At 38.6% G+C, this 18,987-nt stretch overlaps 1 protein-coding gene across 1 annotated transcript in view; it reads right to left on the reverse strand.

Moving 5' to 3' along the window:
* The window catches only part of LOC126235373 (dynein regulatory complex protein 1), a 444,155-nt gene that overhangs the window by 86,932 nt on the left and 338,236 nt on the right, over positions 1 to 18,987 (reverse strand). Inside the window, exon 11 of the mRNA XM_049944096.1 lies at positions 10,586 to 10,609. Within this exon, the coding sequence (XP_049800053.1) occupies positions 10,586 to 10,609 (24 nt within the window). The remainder of the gene's footprint in view (positions 1 to 10,585; positions 10,610 to 18,987) is intronic.

The following is an 18,987-nucleotide window of genomic DNA, read 5'->3' on the forward strand; positions in this document are numbered from 1 at the left end:
TTTTTTATGACATCCAGACTGCTTTGCTTTTAAACTCTGTATTCTATGTTATTTTGTCATTAAATGACTTATTTCTGCAGAAATCAGCACCTTCCTGAACATTTTTTTATACTTACAACAGTAGTTTACGAACTCTGGGAGAATGATGGTCAGTTTACAACCAGACAGCCAATACTGACGACAATGGCTCTGACTATGCAGTAACAATGACAAGCTACTGCAGTTAAGTTCCAGGTTTTAAAACCTGCCACGAAGCAGAGTCAGTAGAAAAAAAATGTGATAGCATTAGTCAGCCAGCAAATTCTATCTTGTTGGCATATGCATTATGTTTCGGTTTTCCCATATTCGCAAGGAGAATGACCTTGGAGGAATGAAAACTCCAAAATACCCACATTATCAAGAAAACTTAATTATGGATGTGTATGTTAAATCTTAGCAACAGGGAATAGATTTGCATACTCAAAGAACTCTGCATTTCTGTGCTGTGGCTGAACACAATCTTGCTGTAATTTTTTTCTTTAAATTGCACACAATAATCCATGTCTTGGACACTACATCACTTGCCTGCTTCTGCTGTGATAAGATAGTGCTCAGCTAGATGTTATCTCAAACAAACAGTGCAGTCTGTTATGCATCTAACTGCTGCAATTATACAAACTGCTTACATAAGTTTTGTGGGTAGCTATTTCAACTGATGGAATGTTCTGAAACACAACTGCAATTGAGTCTTTCACTTTATTTTTGACAATGTTTAGAAACTTTAAGCATTAATCTATGTTTCATGAAGCTATCTTCTCTAAACATTCAGCCTCCTTAAGCCTGGATTACACTGGAGCTAACACAAGCGAATGAGCATTCACAGACAATTTGCCAGTGTTCACTACCATTCAATTGTACCTGTGGACAAGCATCTATTAGGGTGAATGGAAGAGAACATGAGATAATATAAATTATGGATGCTATGTGACTTTGTACATAAGCATGAAATGTGTGGCTAAAGTGCACTTAAAAATTAACTGCAGTTCCACCATTCCTTAACATTATTCCAAAACTTTGAATATATGTCAGCTGATACTTTTTGCAGGCTTCTCATCACAACTGAGAAGGAAATTTAAAATTAATACAATAGCATTTACTCTCTGATTATTAACACATTAGTTATGGTTTTGTATTTCAGTACCTGCTGTATCTCAGAATGTCTGCAGTGATTCATGCAAAGCGCTTCAAAGATTTTGTTGAAGTATGTACAAGGAAGATAAGGTCAAAAACGTAATTAATGCATTGTGAAATACACATATGACCTGTCACACACACTAAATTCTGTTGCATAGTTTTTTACCAATAATATTTTTCCCCTTGCCATTAATGCTATAATATCTTGGATCCCATAAGCAGCTACAACATGGTTTACTTGGTTTAGGAACAATATATTTTATTCACACCACTCCATCGCTCACACAACTTGTATTTGTAACAACAGAAGTAGAAAAACTAGCTGATGAAATATCTCTGTACCCTTGGTTAGGTGGGTTATGGAGCCCTTCAGGAACATAGCGGCTAGGGCGGGGAAGAAGTCCAACGTTCACTCGGTGTGCTTGTCAGGGGGCCTTGTCCGGGATATGGAAGAGGCTCTTCCAACCGATATTGAGTGTGCAGGGTGTAGCCAGCTGCAGATTATTGCACATGTTGGCACCAATGATGCCTGTTGTTGGGTTCTGAGGAAATCCTTGGGTCCTTTCAATGGCTGGCTAAATTAGTGAAGGCAGCCTCCAGCTCACAGGGAGTGGAAGGCAAGCTGATAATCTGCAGCATCGTACCCAGGGTGGACAGAGGTCCTCTGGTTTGGAGTCAAGTGGAGAATCTAAACCAGAGGCTACGTCGACTCTGTGATGAAAATGATTGTAGATTCCTCGACCTACACTATGGGGTGCAAGGTTGTAGGATGCCCCTCGATAGATCAGGGGTGCACTACACACAGGAAGCAGCTACATGGGTAGCACAGTACTTGTGGGGTGCACATGGTTTTTTTAGATTAGGTTCCTCATCACAGCAAACAAACCGTTGACCTGAAAAATTACCAGTTCATGTCACTGATGTGGGTCTGCCAAATGTAAAAATTGTTTGTTCACCTAAACAGGTCATTCTAACGGATTTAAATATTCTTAATCTCATGTTAGTAAATTGTTGAAGTGTCTGCAGCAAGACCCCCGAGTTACTCTCCAAATTAAACAGTAGCAATGCCAATATTGTATTAAGTATCGAAAGCTGGTTGAAACCAGACATAAAAAGCATCAAAATTTTGAACTCGGATTGGACAATGTATAGGAAGGATAGGACTGATGCTATGGGAGGTGGTGTGTTCATTGCAGTTAAAAGCTGTTTAAAAGCTGTTGAGATCGATACTGGGTCGGACTGTGAAATAGTCTAGATAAAGCTGTCAAGCAGACAAGAATTGACCATTGTATTAGGATGTTTTTATAGACCACCAGCATCCACAACAAATGTTGCAGAACATTTTAGGGAAAGTCTTGAGTACATAGGAAATAAATATCCAAATTATCCATTAGTTATAGGTGAAGTATTTAATCTGGTATCCATTGACTGGGAAAATTACACCTTTATCACAGGGGGCAGAAGCAAAGATTCGTGTGAAATTATTCTAGGAGTGCTCTCAACATACGACCTTGAGCAATTGGTTAGAAAACCAACTCGAGATGGGAACATATTAGATATTTTGACGACAAACAGGCCTGATCGTTTTGAGGAAGTTAATCTAGAAGAAGGTTTTAGTGACCATAATGTCGTTGTAGCTTCTATATCAGTGGAAGTTGCAAAACAAAACAAAGAAACAGTGTAGATTTTTCTTGTTTGGGAAAGCAAATGAAAGTGTCATTAATGAATATCTTCATAGTCAGCTCCAAGCATTCACCATGGGACACAAAGATATTGAGCATCTTTGGTTGGAATTTAAAGGTATTGTCCACAATGTGCTAGAGAATAAAACATGTGCCAAGCAAAAATATAGGGCAGAGAAAGGATCCACCTTGGTACAACAAACGTACTAGGAAGTTGCTGAGAAACCAGAGAATTTTGCAAAGTCATTCTAAACCTAGTTACTGCCCCGCTGACAAACAGAAATTAAGTGAAATGAAAGCAGCTGTCAGAAGGACAATGAGAGATTCTTTTAACAAATCTGAAAGCAATATTTTATCTGGAGATTCTAAAAATAACCCAAAAAAATTTTGGTCATATGTAAAATCTATGAACGCTACAAATAATTCAATACCTTCTCTTGCTGACAGTACGGGTAATGTAACTGATGATGATAAACAGAAGGACGAAATATTAAACCTAGCTTTCAAAAACTCGTTTATGGTAGAGGACTGCAGCACCATTCCCCCTTTCAATTATCAAACAAACGTAAGGATGGCTAACAGTGTTTAGTGTATGTGGGATTGTGAAGCAGTTAAGATCCTTATACACCAGGAAGGCATCTGGCCCAGACGGTATCCCCTAAGATTATATGTTGTCTATGCTACAAATATAGCACCATTCTTATCCATCATCTATCAGAGATCATTGGAACAGCACAAAGTTCCATGGGACTGGAAGAAGGCCCAGATCATAGCAATATATAAAAAGGGTAGAAAATCGGATGCACATAATTACCGGCCAATTTCACTGACATCAATTTGTTGTAGAATCATGGAACATATTTTATGTTCAGACATAAGCTGAGAAGTTCATCTGTAGAAACCAGCACGGGTTTAGGAAACAGTGGTCATGCAAGGCACAGCTGGCCCTCTTTGTGCATGATATACAACAGGCTCTAGATACCGTCTCCCAGGTTGATGCCATATTTCTCGACTTTCGAAAAGCATTCGACTCAGTTCTGTACTGTTGCTTGCTCCAAAAAGTGCACGCTTACGGTCTATTGGATGACATATGCAGTTGGATAGAAAGTTTTCTAACAGACAGGGAGCAGTATGTCGTCCTGAATGGGGTGACTTCTACAGAAACAAGCGTAACTTCAGGTGTGCCCCAGGGCAGCGTAATAGGTCCACTACTTTTTATGATTTACATAAACGATCTGGTTGATGGTACTGACAGTGGCATTAGACTGTTTGCCGATGATGCTGTAGTCTACAGGAAAGTAGTATCACAAGAAAGTTGTGAACAAATCAATGAGGATTTGCAGAAAACTAATGTGTGGTGTAATGACTGGCAGTTATCTCTCAATATTAGTAAGTGTAACCTACTGCGTATAAGAAGGCGAAAATCCCGATTAATGTATGAGTACAAAATAAATGCCAAGTCTTTGGAAGCGGTAACATCCGTTAGGTATCTGGGTGTGACTATTCAAAATGTTCTCAAATGGAATGATCAGATTACACAAGTAATGGGTAAGGCAAGCTCTAGATTGCAGTTTATTGGTAGAACCCTGAAGCGATGCAGTCCTTTAACAAAGGAAATAGCTTACAATATGTTAGTTTGTCCAGTCTTAGAGTATTGTTCATATGTAAGGGACACTTACCAGTTGGGTCTTATTCAAGAGATTGAGAAGGTCCAAAGAAGAGTGGCAAGATTCATGACTGGTACATTTAGCTATCGCGAGAGCACTACAAATCTCATAGAAAGTTTGAAGTGGGACACACTTCCAGACAGACGGCGTGCTAAACGGAAGGGGATGCTCACTAAATTCCAATATCTGATCTTCACTGAGAATGTAGAGCACTTTAAAATTGCACAATGATCACCATTCAAAGATAAGGTGAAATTAGTGCTCGTACTGAGGCATTCGAACAGTTGTTTTCCCCTCGTGCAATCCGTGAGTGGGACAGAGGGGGGGAAATATGACTTTGACGTGAATTGTGCCCTCCACCACACACCACTTGGTGGCTAGCAGAGTACATATGCAGATGTAGATGTAAATGTAGTGTAAAAGCAGATAGGGTGTGAACTTCCTTTAATGCTTTCTTAATGACCGGCAACCACTGTAACACATGGGAGCACTAGCAAATGCAAACTAAACATGCCCTAGGTCACCTACTGTTTAAACCAGAGAGAATTCTTGTTCACTTACAGCCATTCGCTTTTGTAAACTAGGCTTAGAATCCTTATAATTCCAACTCTGAGTAAACTTCGTCCTCTACAATTCTATGTATAATGTCTGGGTGCCGCACTCATGTGGACTTCATGATGTCTGTACATAACATGTTTTCTCTAACAAATAAACATCAGTATCTTGAAACTTGTTTGAGCGGTTCACTAGGATTAGCTTTCTACAACATAAAATTTAATGCATTCTGCTTCCTCCACTTGGGACTTCTTCTGTTTATGAAGTCTATCATTTGATATACATGTTCCTCTCATTGTCATGTCTATAAATGCTAGCAAATTCAGCAGTTTGTTATAATGTTGTGTAACACAACAACATATGGAGAAATTTGTTACATGTTTTCTGTAACGTGAGAAACAAATAAATGAATGGTTTATTTGTCCATAATAACTTAACAGTCATGGACATAGTCTGTTTACAAACACAAGAACATTAAAAAAAGTTTGAAAGTAAAGATAAATTATACACAATAACATTAAAAATCCTTGATGGAGTACAAACATTTATCATTTAACAGTTGCTTTAATTTTGTCTTAAATATGTTTCCTTTTAACAATTTTACATTATTTGGCCCTCTGTTTTAAAAATTTCTTTCAGTGCAGAAAATTGTCTATGATCTGCTGCTATTTTATTACTATATTTTATATGGTAATCCTTTCTTTTTCTTGTATTATAATTATGGATTTCATTATTGATTACACTATGCTCCATATTTCCTTTTACAAATGGTATAGTTCTGAGAACATATGAATGCACTGTTAGTATGTTATACTTAATGAAATATTCTCTACAGGACTGAAGCTTACTATTATTAGCTATTATCCTAACTGCTCTTTTCTGGGCTCTAAAAGTCCTAACTACATATACTATTGGTGGCCCACCCCAAATCTCAACACCATATTGCAGGTGGGAGTGTACAATTCCAATAGACATTTGTCTTAAATCAGGTTGTGCTATTATGCTAGAAAGGCATTTTAGCATATACGTGTTACAATAGATTTTTCTACACTTGTAGCTGATGTGCTCCTTCCATGTAAGATGTTTGTCTACTATAATACCCAGGAATTTATGCTTATCAACTGTTTCAACTGATAGCTCTGTTCTGTATCACCTGTCTTGATACATAATTTACAAAAGAAACTCCATCAGAATTGTCTTGTTCTTATTTAGTGCAAATTTGTTTTTGGTGAATGATGTTGCTGTAAAATGAAAACTCAGTCTGCTGCTAATAATATTTATAGTTATACATAATACTATGGTTTAATTAGCTAAGGAAATATTATTTTATGTAAAGTAACTCAGTGAATACTTTCATGTGAATTAATTTTCAATTTTATTGCTACTGTCCATAACAAACACAGTGTATCAATATATACAATATTGTTAAACACAACATTTATACAGTCTATTACCACCACTTAAAGGAAATATCAGATTATTCTCAATCTGAGACCCTAATTCAGCTGTGCCTAGGGTTGGATACAAAAAATCTCACCAGGTTTTGTCAAAGAGGAAGATGTAATTCAAGAAATATGCACTTTAATTTCCCATTAGACCCATTTCTCAAGCACTATGGTGATTGAGACAGCTATTACAAAAGGAGATGACAGACCAAGCGGGAGGAGAAGATGAAGACATTAATCAAGATAAAACTATTTATGACAGCTGAAGATGGAGATATTGAAGGAGAAGAAGCGGATGATTACAATGAGGAAAATGACATACGTGACTGGAAAATAAACCCCAACAAATAGCCAACAATTATTGACTATGTCCCCTGGAATAACCCAAATGAATTGGTTGAACAGTTACTGTTTTTGCTAGCTTTGAAAGCGTAGGCAATAATTCACTTCGCAGTAAAATAATATCTATTGGAAGGGTACTTCAAGAAGCATCAATTATTGCTTGTGGTTGATGAAGGCTCTCTAAAAATAATTAAATGAAAGACTCAACTGCACAATGGGAAGCTGCTTATGAGAATATTCCATTGCTTGAAAGACACATCAAAAGGTACATTTTGCAAATTTAAAAGATCTGGAAACAGTTTACATAATTATTTTGTGGGATTATGCATTATAGAACAGTATGCTTTGTATCTTGGGAACAGATTATTAGAAATCATATTCAGTTTCAAAGGAGAATTGGACATGCAGAAGAATTATAGGCCAATATTACAGGCCACCTGTCAAAGATGGTGACAGCTTAGCAGATACACATGTGTTCATTTAACAATGTACTGTTTGCAGCAGGTGACAGTCTAAAAAGTGTTGAAGATGAACAAAGAATATATGTTATATATGTATGTTTCCACTGTGTGACAGCATTAAATGTCAAATGGTTTGTGTTGCAACACAAAGTTAACCCTGAATTTAATGTACCAATATGTGTGAAAATGTAGAAACAGACATTAAGTGTGATTCATTGTAATTAAAATGTAAAGAAAACTATAACATAATTTAAATACACAGAATTTTTTTTGTTCCATTCCCTGCTTAATATACAATAATATAGAAGCCTCATTCAAGTATAGTTGCTCATGTGTTTTTGTTGTTGGAAATACAAGCTACATCAGAATGCAGCTTTGTTGCTTTAGTGAATACACAGTGAACTAATGAGGTGGAATTTTATGGGCTATGTATTTTTGGTGAAAAATACAGAGCAGCTCTCAGATGATACATATAGTATTTGACATAAAGGCCTTTTAGTGATGTAAAGTGCAGAGATAGATGAAATTTACTGATGAGGCAGAATTATAGGAGCTTACTTTCTTGGACACTGGAAATACTGTTACTGTGGTGTATAAAGCCCAGAGATGACAAAGAGGTGGATGTGGAAATATTGCACATAATTCTTGATGAAATTCAGTGGTGAGGTAGAGATGGTGATCAGACAGACAGATGTGGAAATACTCACACATGTGAGATGAAATTTAATGATGAGACAGTGCAGAATTTCCAGGGATGAAACGTTATGAACTCTCTCTCTCTCACTCACTGTGTGTGTGTGTGTGTGTGTGTGTGTGTGTGTGTGTGTGTGTGTGTGTGTGCCTGTGCGTGTGCATGTGCGTGCAAAATTCAGAGGTAAATGTCTCTGAAAATGAAGCCACTCAACATAACTAACTTCAGACACGTGGCCAATTCAATGGAAGCTTATGAAATTTCGTCAGAAGCACTGCATATTTTTGGAATTGGCACCATTTTTAAGTAATTGATTGCCTTATTTTAATACACACTGATGGCAATACAGACGCAAATGTCTTTGAACATAACACTGATTTATGCAAATAGTAATTTTAATACTACACTGATAAATACAGAGTACACATATCTACAGAATTCAAATGCAAATATGTTTGAAACTAACCTATTTTACACAAATATCTTTTATTCTGAAGCCTACTGAAATGAAGGTTATGTAAATTTTTGCATAAATAATGCATATCTTCCTGCACAATTCCAATCTTATGTAATTTCATACGTAATTTGAGTAACTCAATACCTCATTTAAATACTACGCCGAGACTTGCTGCAGAAGGGGAGGGGTATGAAGAGGGAAAGACAGAGGGTGTACACAGCACATCTGGGCTAGATCCCACCATCCTGCATTTTTGAAATGTCCCACCAATGTCCACTTGCACTTTTGAACTTCCTGCCACCTGACATCTTGGATTTTTCTGTGGACTGAACCAGAGTCCAAGACTGTGAATCACAAAACTTCCACAGTTTTTTTTTCTTTTTTGCAGCTTCACTACTGCAGCACCTACAGACAGCTGGCATGTATAAACATACAGCAAAAAATTGTTTATAAGGAGTGGAGAAAATGTAAATCCAATATATATTATAAATGTGAAAGTTTGTGTGTGAGTATGTTTATTACCCCTTCACACTGAAATGACTGGATGGATCTGGAAGAAATTTGGAATGAAATTAGCTTATTCCTTGAATTAACACACAGACTACTTTTAAAAGTGTGCAGTACAATATATTTATTGATTTGAAGAACATACTGTGAAGTGTGGAACAATAATTATGCTTAGAAAAAGCTATTTACTCTGTGACTTCTAAACTGTATCATATTTGTGAAGATGCTTTTATTGTTTGATATGTTCTACATAATACAATTCAATGTAATGAATACAAGGCTGATACAATACTCAAAAGTATTTAATTCATACATCCACACAAGCCCATTGAATTTTAGCTGCTGCGGACTAGGCGTACCTTACAGTTCCTGAGGCACTTGAAGATTCACAACCAGGGCCAGCTCTAGAGGGGTATGGAGGAGGAGGGGAGGAGTTGGGGGGGGGGGGGGTAAACTGTACCACTGCCCAAGGTGGCAGGTTTTTGAGGGTGGTAAAATCGTAAATTTTAATGTGGTTCCAAAAGGAGGAAGGAAACAAGACAGTGAAGGGTTTAGATAAATGAAGAAATGTGAGAATAAGTTGTAAATAGAAATCATTCATAATATCTAGTGTCTTACTAGAAATAGTCTACAGTATTGTGAAACAAATGGCAAAGGAAGTGCTGGAGTTAGTAATGTCGGTTGCATCTTTCAAAATAGTAACAACTGCACCTGGCAGTGTTGGCGACTTTATTTCTACTATGCACATACCCAACACTTGAAATGTACCTAAGTCAGCTTGAAAGTCCTTACAGAAGCAAAAACTTCACAATCAAGAAATCAAGATAAATATCGGCATATGATGGCCTAATAATTCCTTAAATAACTGTATGGGTTTCGCTGAGAAAAACACTTTGTAAAAAAAATAAAAAATAAAAAAATAAAATAAAAAAAATTTAAAAAAAGTTAAATATACACAGCCTACTACAAGTCATAGTCCTTAAAAACCAGACATGTTTCAATGTGGAAAGATGTACAACATCCTTCCCCCATCACTCCCTCACCTTTGGATCTGCCATTAATACTACATTTGCCTTGCTCTTCTTCTCACCAGCCTCTAAATTAAATTTGTATGCTTTGTCTGTAACTTCTTTTTAAGTTTTTCCTCATTCCCTTTTCTTCTAGGTGTTGTAGGCATAATCAACTTGTGGTATTAATACTTGAGATAATATAGAAAAAAATGTCAGTCATTATTTTGGAGCTGAATCAACTAAAATGCATGACCTGTTTATCCAGTTTTGCTGTATTTCACACTGTTTGAATTCCAAGAGCTTTATTTAGCATATAAGTATTACTTTTCGCTACAATTAACGAAACTGCTTTGAAAACTACTTGTTTTGAGCCATAAATCATGGTTGCAGCATACTGGAAAGCATATCTTCTCGATATTCAACCATAACCATTTTTCTTTTAAGCACTGTGGACACACTAAATAGACACTGGTGCTTTGTACACTTTTTTACAACAAATACAGCATTTATATGTGAGCCACTCACTATCCTGTGACCTTTCACTTTGTAAGCAGATACCAACAACAACATAGTATTCAGGTGTCCTGGTTCCTACAGGTCTTGCACTGCCTGCTCCTGCCTGCTCAGGGAATGAGAAAAGTTAAACAGATTTTAGTTACATCCTCTGTATGTGACATACCTTAATTTTGGTTGCATAATTAAATTTTTAGTTATAACTGAAAGCATATTACACAATAAACATGTCACTTCTGTTCCACTGACTGGTGCTCTGGTACTGAAGACATATTCACATCACAGGGATATGTGGAGTAAATGTGGTATGTGAAAACAAGATGTCATGGATAAATATCATTGTGAAAAATGTTGACTGCTGGTACATCTGAAAATGGAAAGAGGGGGAAGGCCGGGGAGGTGGGTAGGAAGGGATGTATAAGGAGGGCGCAGGAGCACATAAAAATTCCACACATAGGGGCAAAATCACTTGAGCCAACCTTGTTCACAATAGTGGAGCCATTTAAGTATATAAATGCTGTATGACAAAGAGACATTATGCCTTTGCACATAAAATGTAATAAGCTTCTAGTGAGGCTGGATTTAATTATGATATGCCAGCAGGCTGCAGCTCTCAGCTGATTTACAACTACAGAGCAGCAAGTTAAGTATCTTTTCCTGTGTTTTTGTTGTAGTATTTTTATTAAATTTCATGTGTGTATTTCTGTTTAAGAGGTTTAATCTCAGATATTTGTAAGTGTAAATTCATTCAGTCCATAGCAAAACAGTTACTCATTTGTTTTGTTTTAAAAACAACCATCCATTTGTTTAGTGAAAAAGTCAGTCAGCTCCAGCTCTCAGCTGATTTACAACTAGAGAGCAGCAAATTGTTTATCTTTTACTGTGTTTTCATCATAGTATATCTATCAAATTTTGTACATGTTTTTCTGTTTAAGAGGGTTAACCTCGTGTTTTTGTAAGTCTAAATTTATTCAGTCTGTAGTGAAGTAGTTGCTCAGTGAACACCCAGCTACATAGCTCATTACTGTATCAGTGCCCATCAGTGACACATCAAGAGGGTAGCAAGTCACATATCTACAGTTATCTACTTTTATAGTCCAGTTCTTTAGTCAGTCTTGCTAGGATGACCAGGATGTGTGCATGTTGTATGCAGACGCAGGAGGACCTGGCTGCAGTTCGCGAACAACTGAATCTGCTTTTGGCTACAGTCAGTCACCTTCAAGCTGCTGCCTTGGGGTGTAGCGGTGATGGAGAATCTGATGTGTCGCATGGGCCACCTCAGGTGTCACTTGTTTTGCTCATGGGCTCTGTTTCCAATGCACCTCCTAGTGCACCTGACTTGGTGGATCCACCCTCACAGGAGAGAGAGTGGCAGGTGGTAACCTATTCACATCACTCAAGGCGGAAGGCCAATGTGGATGGCCTTGCCCACTCACTCTGTAAGTGGACATGTGGACACTCCTTGAGAGGGTGTGAGCAGGCACACAGAGAGAGGGGTTTACTTGTTATTGAGAGCTAAAATGTTAAACATTTTATGGAGCCCATTGGGCAGATAGCATTCAGGGCTGGAAAGAAAGTCAATGTGCATTCAGTATGTCTGCAGGGGGCCTCATTCGAAATTCGGAGGCGGCTTTGCCAATGGTTATTGAGCATGCAGGGTGCAGTCGTCTGCAAGCTGTGGCTCATGTTGGCACCAATGACACCTGTCACATAGATTCTGAGGTGATCCTCAGATCTTACAGGAGGCTGGCAGAGGTAGTGAAGACGGCTGGCCTCGAGCATGGGGTATGAGCAGAGCTCGCAATTTGTAGCGTTGTTCCCAGAGTTTATTGGGGTCCCTTGGTTTGGAGTCAATTGAATGGGCTCAACCAAAGGCTTGATTGACTCTGTGACAATCTTGGCTGCAGATTTCTAGATGTGTGTTATCGTGTGGGGATTTGTAGGACCTCCCTTGATAAGTCAGGTATGCACTACATAAAGAAAGCAGCAACTCAGGTAGACGAGTACTTGTGGAGGGCACATGAGGGTTTTTTAGGCTAGGCAGTAGTTTGAGGTTCTCTGATGAACACTTGCCAGTCGATATGCAGCAAGGGTACTCAAATGGTGTTCAGAATAAAGACACTTTAAATGTCACAACTTTATCAGTAAATTGTCTAGGTATTCATAATAAAGTTTCCGAATTTACAGCCCTCCTGGACAGTTCTCACACTCAAATTATTCTTGGCATTGGGAACGGGCTGAAACCTGAAGTGGAAAGCTCTGAGATTTTAGCGAGTCCTGGAACGTGTATCAGAAAGGCAGATTAGAGGCCACAGGAGGAGGAGTGTTCATTGCAGTTGCCAAAAATATTGTCTCTACTGAGGTCAAAGTTGAGTGTGGCAGTGAAGACATCTGGACACATATAACAGATGTAGATGAAACCAGACTTTGTAGCTACAAATAGAATGGACCTTGTCGACAATGTCGGTATACAAAATGGGTTTAGTGATCACAATGTCCTTACAGCAACTATGGTTACGAAACTTAATAAATCAGTCAAGAAAGTTAGCAGAATGTTTCAGCTAGATAGAGCAGATAAGCAGTTATTAGCATCTCAGTTACACAGTGAACTGTCCTCACTTAGTTCCAGTGATATGGTTTGTAATCTCCCCATGGAAAATTACCCTCTACCACGCAATAATTAATAATTATCAATCAAATCATCCACATTTATTCACTTTTGGAAAGTATCTGAGCGGATTTTCTAGTAATATATGCGCCGACAGCTCGTCGACGCCAAGGTATTTTTCTAGTACGTTTATTCTTTGGAAGAACAGAGATACATATATGTATTCTCCATGGTTGTTAGAGAGGGATAACTAGGACAGCTTCGGAAGTATCTGTTGGAAGATTGTCGGGTTGCTAAAAGAGACATATTTGCTCTTTTTCTCGATAAAGCGAGCTATTAACGTTTGTGCCACTAGCGGGTTATTTGAAGAGAGAGAAAAACTGTAAACGCAAATTAAGTAAGACTTGGAATCAACAGAAAACGGAACATGTAATGGAAATGGATTGAATATACAATTTTCCTCAGAAATAAGGTTTGTGACCCTTTTATTCTAGAGTGAATGACGAATGAGTTCTCTGTCTGAATCATTGATGATTGTCTTGGCCCTGTAATTAGTGGGGAAGTTTCAGTTGTGACGAAGAGAGCCTGCAATCACCGAGATTTTATAAAATGGTCCAAAAAGGCTTCGGACACATCTGAAATTCTAAATCTGTCGTAAAATGAACGAATTGTTCAAACGATCGATTTTCCCAACTGAATGCAGCGCTTAACAATAATAATATATATAAAGATCTTTTACAGCAAGCCAGCCGCTGAATATTAAGACGAAGGGCTCCACCAGAGATTCTATTGGGCTGAGTTCACGTAATGAAATATTATATTTAAAACTTTATATAGGTAAAGGACAGAGAGAGAGAGAGAGCGAATGAAATTAGAGAAAATATGCAGAATCCTCCATTAGTATAATTGTTTGCATGTCTTATCACGGGTCAGCCCAAAAGATAAAACAGGAGGCCCTTACTTTACTGTACAGGTTTATGTGTGAGAGACATTACACCAAGTTAGCGGCAAGCTGCATTCACATACTTTCATCATTTACAGTATAATCCATTATAATGGCCAATCCATGACAGGACACGTTTTTTGACGTTGTTAAAATAATTTTGTTCTCTGTTTTGTGTGAACTACGACGAGCCAACTTAACTGATGCTTGGAAAAGAGAGGAAATACTCGCAGTCAAATTAAGTGGATCTACAAATAAAACACAAGACATCACGCTGGGCGCAGAGAAATGGCCAGATCTATAATTTTATTACTAAAGCTTGCTAGTATAGATGAAGTATACGCTTTTCTGTTTAGAATTATTGGATATTTGAACATTGATTAATTGTGTTCATGCTAGATGTAGTTTGATTGACCTGCCCCAGTTGCATTTATCTGTATAAGTACAGTAAGAAACTAGCCACAGAAGTACTCTTGTGTGAAGGGAGATATCTATATTGACAGTAGAACATTTATATGGTTTTAACTAGGGCAATGTTTAAGATGAGTCAAGCAGAGCAGAGCAGCACGCAACAGCCTTCAGCTATTAGCACTGATAATAATGATGTAGTAAGAAGTGTTGTAGAACCAATCGCTACAGATAGCGCAATAGAACGCCCTGTAGACACGGCTGGAGATGTAACGGCAAGTACGCAACATGGGTTAGATCCATTGGTCATGATCATGAGACAGATGCAGATGATAACCGAGAGCATGAATAATATGAATACAAAATTAGCCTCAGTTACTGAAGGGCAGGAAAATCTGAAAACCGACATTAACGCGAAATTAGCCTCAGTTACGGAAGGGCAGGAAAATTTGAAAACTGAGATTAAGCAGCAGTTACGAGACAGTTTTTCCGAATTAGAGCAGCGGATAGAGGCGAAGACAAAGGAACTTAAAGATCAGGCCGAAGAGACGGAACGAAAATTAACTGCACAAATAGAATTGGTGAAAGCTCAATGTGAGGAATCTACTCACCGCGTATGTGTAGAAATGAAGGAGTATGTGGCTATTAAGATAGATACCGTATGGGAACAGGTGGAAATGGTTCCGCAATTAGTACAAAAGCAAGATGCCATGTCATGTGCAATTGCGCAACTTCCTGAATTGGCACGTACTCAGACTAACCTAAAGGAAAGTGTTGAACATCTGACAGAGCGTCAAGATGTTATAGACCACCAAATTAATGTATTAACGGGTAAATTATCCGAAATCACATTAGAAAACAAAAGGCTAATGTGTGAAAACGTTGAGCAAAATGTTAAGGCAGCATTCCAGAGTCTATCTGGCAAACAGGAAGAGAATTTGTTTGCGAAAGGACTTGAGGAAGTGCGACAGCAGTTAGGTGCTGATTTCGAGCATTGGAAACAAACGATAGAAGAGTCGATACGCGTTTCACAACCAGAACAAATGAATACAGGCCTGCAGCAGAAGTTGGCAGCGACTATAGAGCCAGTTACTGCACATTCACACGCGATACCGACTTGTGTAAGTAACTCAAACATTAAATTGCCTCGAGCTAGTTGTTTGCATGAAGTCTTACCTAACGGAGATTACGAAAGCCTTTGCAATGCCGAAGAAAAAATGATAAAGCATCGGCAATTCCAGATTTTTAACACTGACAAAAGGGGGGTCCATCCAATTGTTTTTATTCGAGGTTTCAGAGGAGTGCTACCCAGAAATTGGTCGGAGTGGCAGAAGATCAGTTTCGTTACAGGATATATACAAGGTTCGGGGGCGATTTGGGCCTCGGACATGACTTCTGTTTGCTCGACATATGACGATTTTGAGAAGGCGTTTTTAGCAAAGTTCTGGTCAGAAGGGGTACAGGAACGCCTAAGGCAGGAGGTGCTCTACCCAGAGCCTTTCTCCTTTTCAAAAGGAAGCCTTAGGAAGTATTTTGAAAAATATATAAATAAAACTAGATACTGGGACAGACCTATGCCCTTGCCAGACATAATAAACATACTTAAGGCAAGACTACCAATCAGCATCCGGAATCAATTGATTTACGGCAATGATAAAGACTTGGAGTCGTTCCTCACGACATTAGACCATATAGATATTATTGAAGAGAACAACCAGAAAGCCCGTAATAACAGATTCCAATATAGGGAGATAGAACCTCCGCCAAACGGTAGGCAAGGGAATGAACAGAGATCGTTAAATAGTGGAGAAACCCCTCAAAATCTCAATAGTAATACCAGCAATAGTCTTGCGAGGGGCTATCCAAGGAACAACAGGAATGGGAAAAGGTACAATCCCGTGTGGGGGAACGAAAGGAATTTCAGACCTCAAGCCTGGAATAATAACAGTAATAGAAAGTGGAATCAACCGGGGGGAATGAACTCAAATAACCAACATCAGTGGGGACGGACATCTACGAATCAACTGGTAATTACCGAAGTGACGGATGATGTCAACCACCAGGCAAATCAAAATCCAACAAACTTGTAAGGACCCACTCGTGCCCCGGAGGAGCGGTCAACAATTGGTTGAGGGGCAACAGGATATGTGTACCCACGCTAACGTATAATGATGGACGATTACTGGCAGATGAACTGACCGAGGACTTAGAACCACAGGATGAGGATAAGGAACAGGTGGCAGTAGCCGAAGTGCAAGTCATTTTGGAGACTGTACCTATAGTGGCGGTTTTAGACACAGCTGCAACCACAAATGTTATTTTGGAGGCACTATTCAACAAGATCAGAAATATAAGACGAGTACCAATTTTTCCAGTTCAAAATTGCAGAATAATAGGCGCCGTTGGGGCTAGATCGGCTAATGTAAAAGTGCAGTCACTACTTAGTGTAGAAGTCAGAAATGTAGCAATATTAAGCACATTCCTTGTTGTGAAAAATTTGGTGGTAGATTGCATTATCGGAGTCGACAGTCTACGTCAATACGGATGCAGAATAGATTTTAAAACAGGAAAAATTCGGTTGAATGTTAATAAACAAGAAATTGAGTTGGAGTTGTTGAAAAAAGAAAGCCTTACGAGAAAATATAATTGTTGGATCAGTGTGCAAGTAATCAGGACGGCTCAAAATTCTAAACAGCATGTGATTAGTGAGTTCCAAGTCAAAGGAGATTTCGGTCAATTAGTGTATGAGAAGTTAAATGAATCCGACTGCATTACTGAAGATCAGAAGAAGCAGCTAAAAGAATTATTATTAGCGTGTAAAAACGTGTTTGATGAAAGGCCAGGAGTTATTAAGGGATACATATGCCATCTCTACGTTAAGCCGCACGAAACGTATTGTAGAACTTTCTATCCTGTTCCCTGGAGGTTAAAGGCTCAAGTTCAAAAAGAAATAGATCGCATGTTGAAATGGGGTTTGATTGAACCCTCTACAAGCCCATACTGCTCCCCATTGTTGGTCGTGCCAAAAGCAAATGGGACTGTGAGACTGGCACTCGACGCCAGAGAAATAAATAAAATCATAATTCCAGTGAGGACACATCCGGAAAACATAGACGAACGTATATAACGGTTACAGGATGTCCAATATTTGACAAGCATTGATTTGCGGAGTTCTTATTGGCAAGTCAAGCTGGATGAGTCATCAAGGAAATATACGGCTTTCATTTATTCCGGAAGAAGTTACCAATTTACTGTAGTTCCTTTCGGACTCAACATTAGTGCTGGAATCTTTATAGCAGCTCTAGATTATGCACTAGGCCCAGAACTAAGAACCAGGATAACAGTGTTTGTTGATGATTTGCTTATTGCATCGAAGACTTGGGAGGAGCATATTACCTTACTGAGCCGGGTGTTGGACGTGTTCAAAACCATGGGAATAACTGCTAACCTACAGAAATCCCATTTTGCAGTAAAAGAATCAAGTTTCTGGGGCATATAATTGACGCAAAGGGAATTTTATCAACCAAGGAGAAGCTAATTGCGATTAGTAAGTTTCCAACACCCAGAAATAGGAGGCAATTAAAAGGGTTTATGGGTCTTGCCTCATTTTTTAGAAGATTTATAACAAATCAGGCCATGAATGCAGCAGCTCTAAATAGTTTGCTGAAGAAGGATGTGCCCTGGCTCTGGACATTAGAGTGTCAAGAAGCATTCGAGGAGATAAAGAAGCAATTAGTAAATGCACCGCTTTTGTACCATCCGGACATGCAAGAAGAATTTTACTTGTCAACAGATTCGTCGAATGTGGGTCTTGGAGCGTGCCTTTTCCAAGTACGCAAGATAAATGGACAACTCACCTTCTGTCCTATTGCGTTTGCAAGTCGTGTGTTGTCCAACTGTGAACGAACTTACACGACGACAGAATTAGAGGCTCTTGCGGTCGTCTGGGGTTTTAAAAAATTTCATTATTATCTATGTGGGTCAAAGACTATCGTATATTGCGATCATCAATCATTAACGTTTTTACAAACGTGTAAACTGTTACACCCCAGACTGGCTAGATGGACTCTCGCTCTGCAACAATACCAATTTAAGATCGTGCATGTCTCAGGGCAGCAAAACATTATTGCTGACACTCTATCAAGGTCACCACAGGGTTTAACCAAAGAGATTGAAGTAAATAATAACTCAGAATTCCCTGTATTGCTGCTGCAGGAAAATCCATTTAAGACGTACTACGTCAATTTGTGTGCGCATATGGCACAGTTACAGAAAAGAGATGCTCAATGGGGAAGTGTCATTCAAAGGTTACAACAGCAACCTTCGGATCAGATGGCAAGTTATTACAAGCTGGTAAATGGCGTATTATTTTTCCACTGTGGAAGGCCAAGCAAAGTCCGTTGGTGTGTTTGTATACCTGAGGCACAAATAGAGAAACTTGTATGGTTCACTCATTTAACCTGGGGACATTTCGGTGCGACAAAATGTGCAGACAAGATAAGTGGGTACTGTTATTTTCCCAACA

The sequence above is a fragment of the Schistocerca nitens genome, chromosome 2, assembly GCF_023898315.1.
Source record: "Schistocerca nitens isolate TAMUIC-IGC-003100 chromosome 2, iqSchNite1.1, whole genome shotgun sequence".
NCBI lineage: Eukaryota > Metazoa > Arthropoda > Insecta > Orthoptera > Acrididae > Schistocerca > Schistocerca nitens.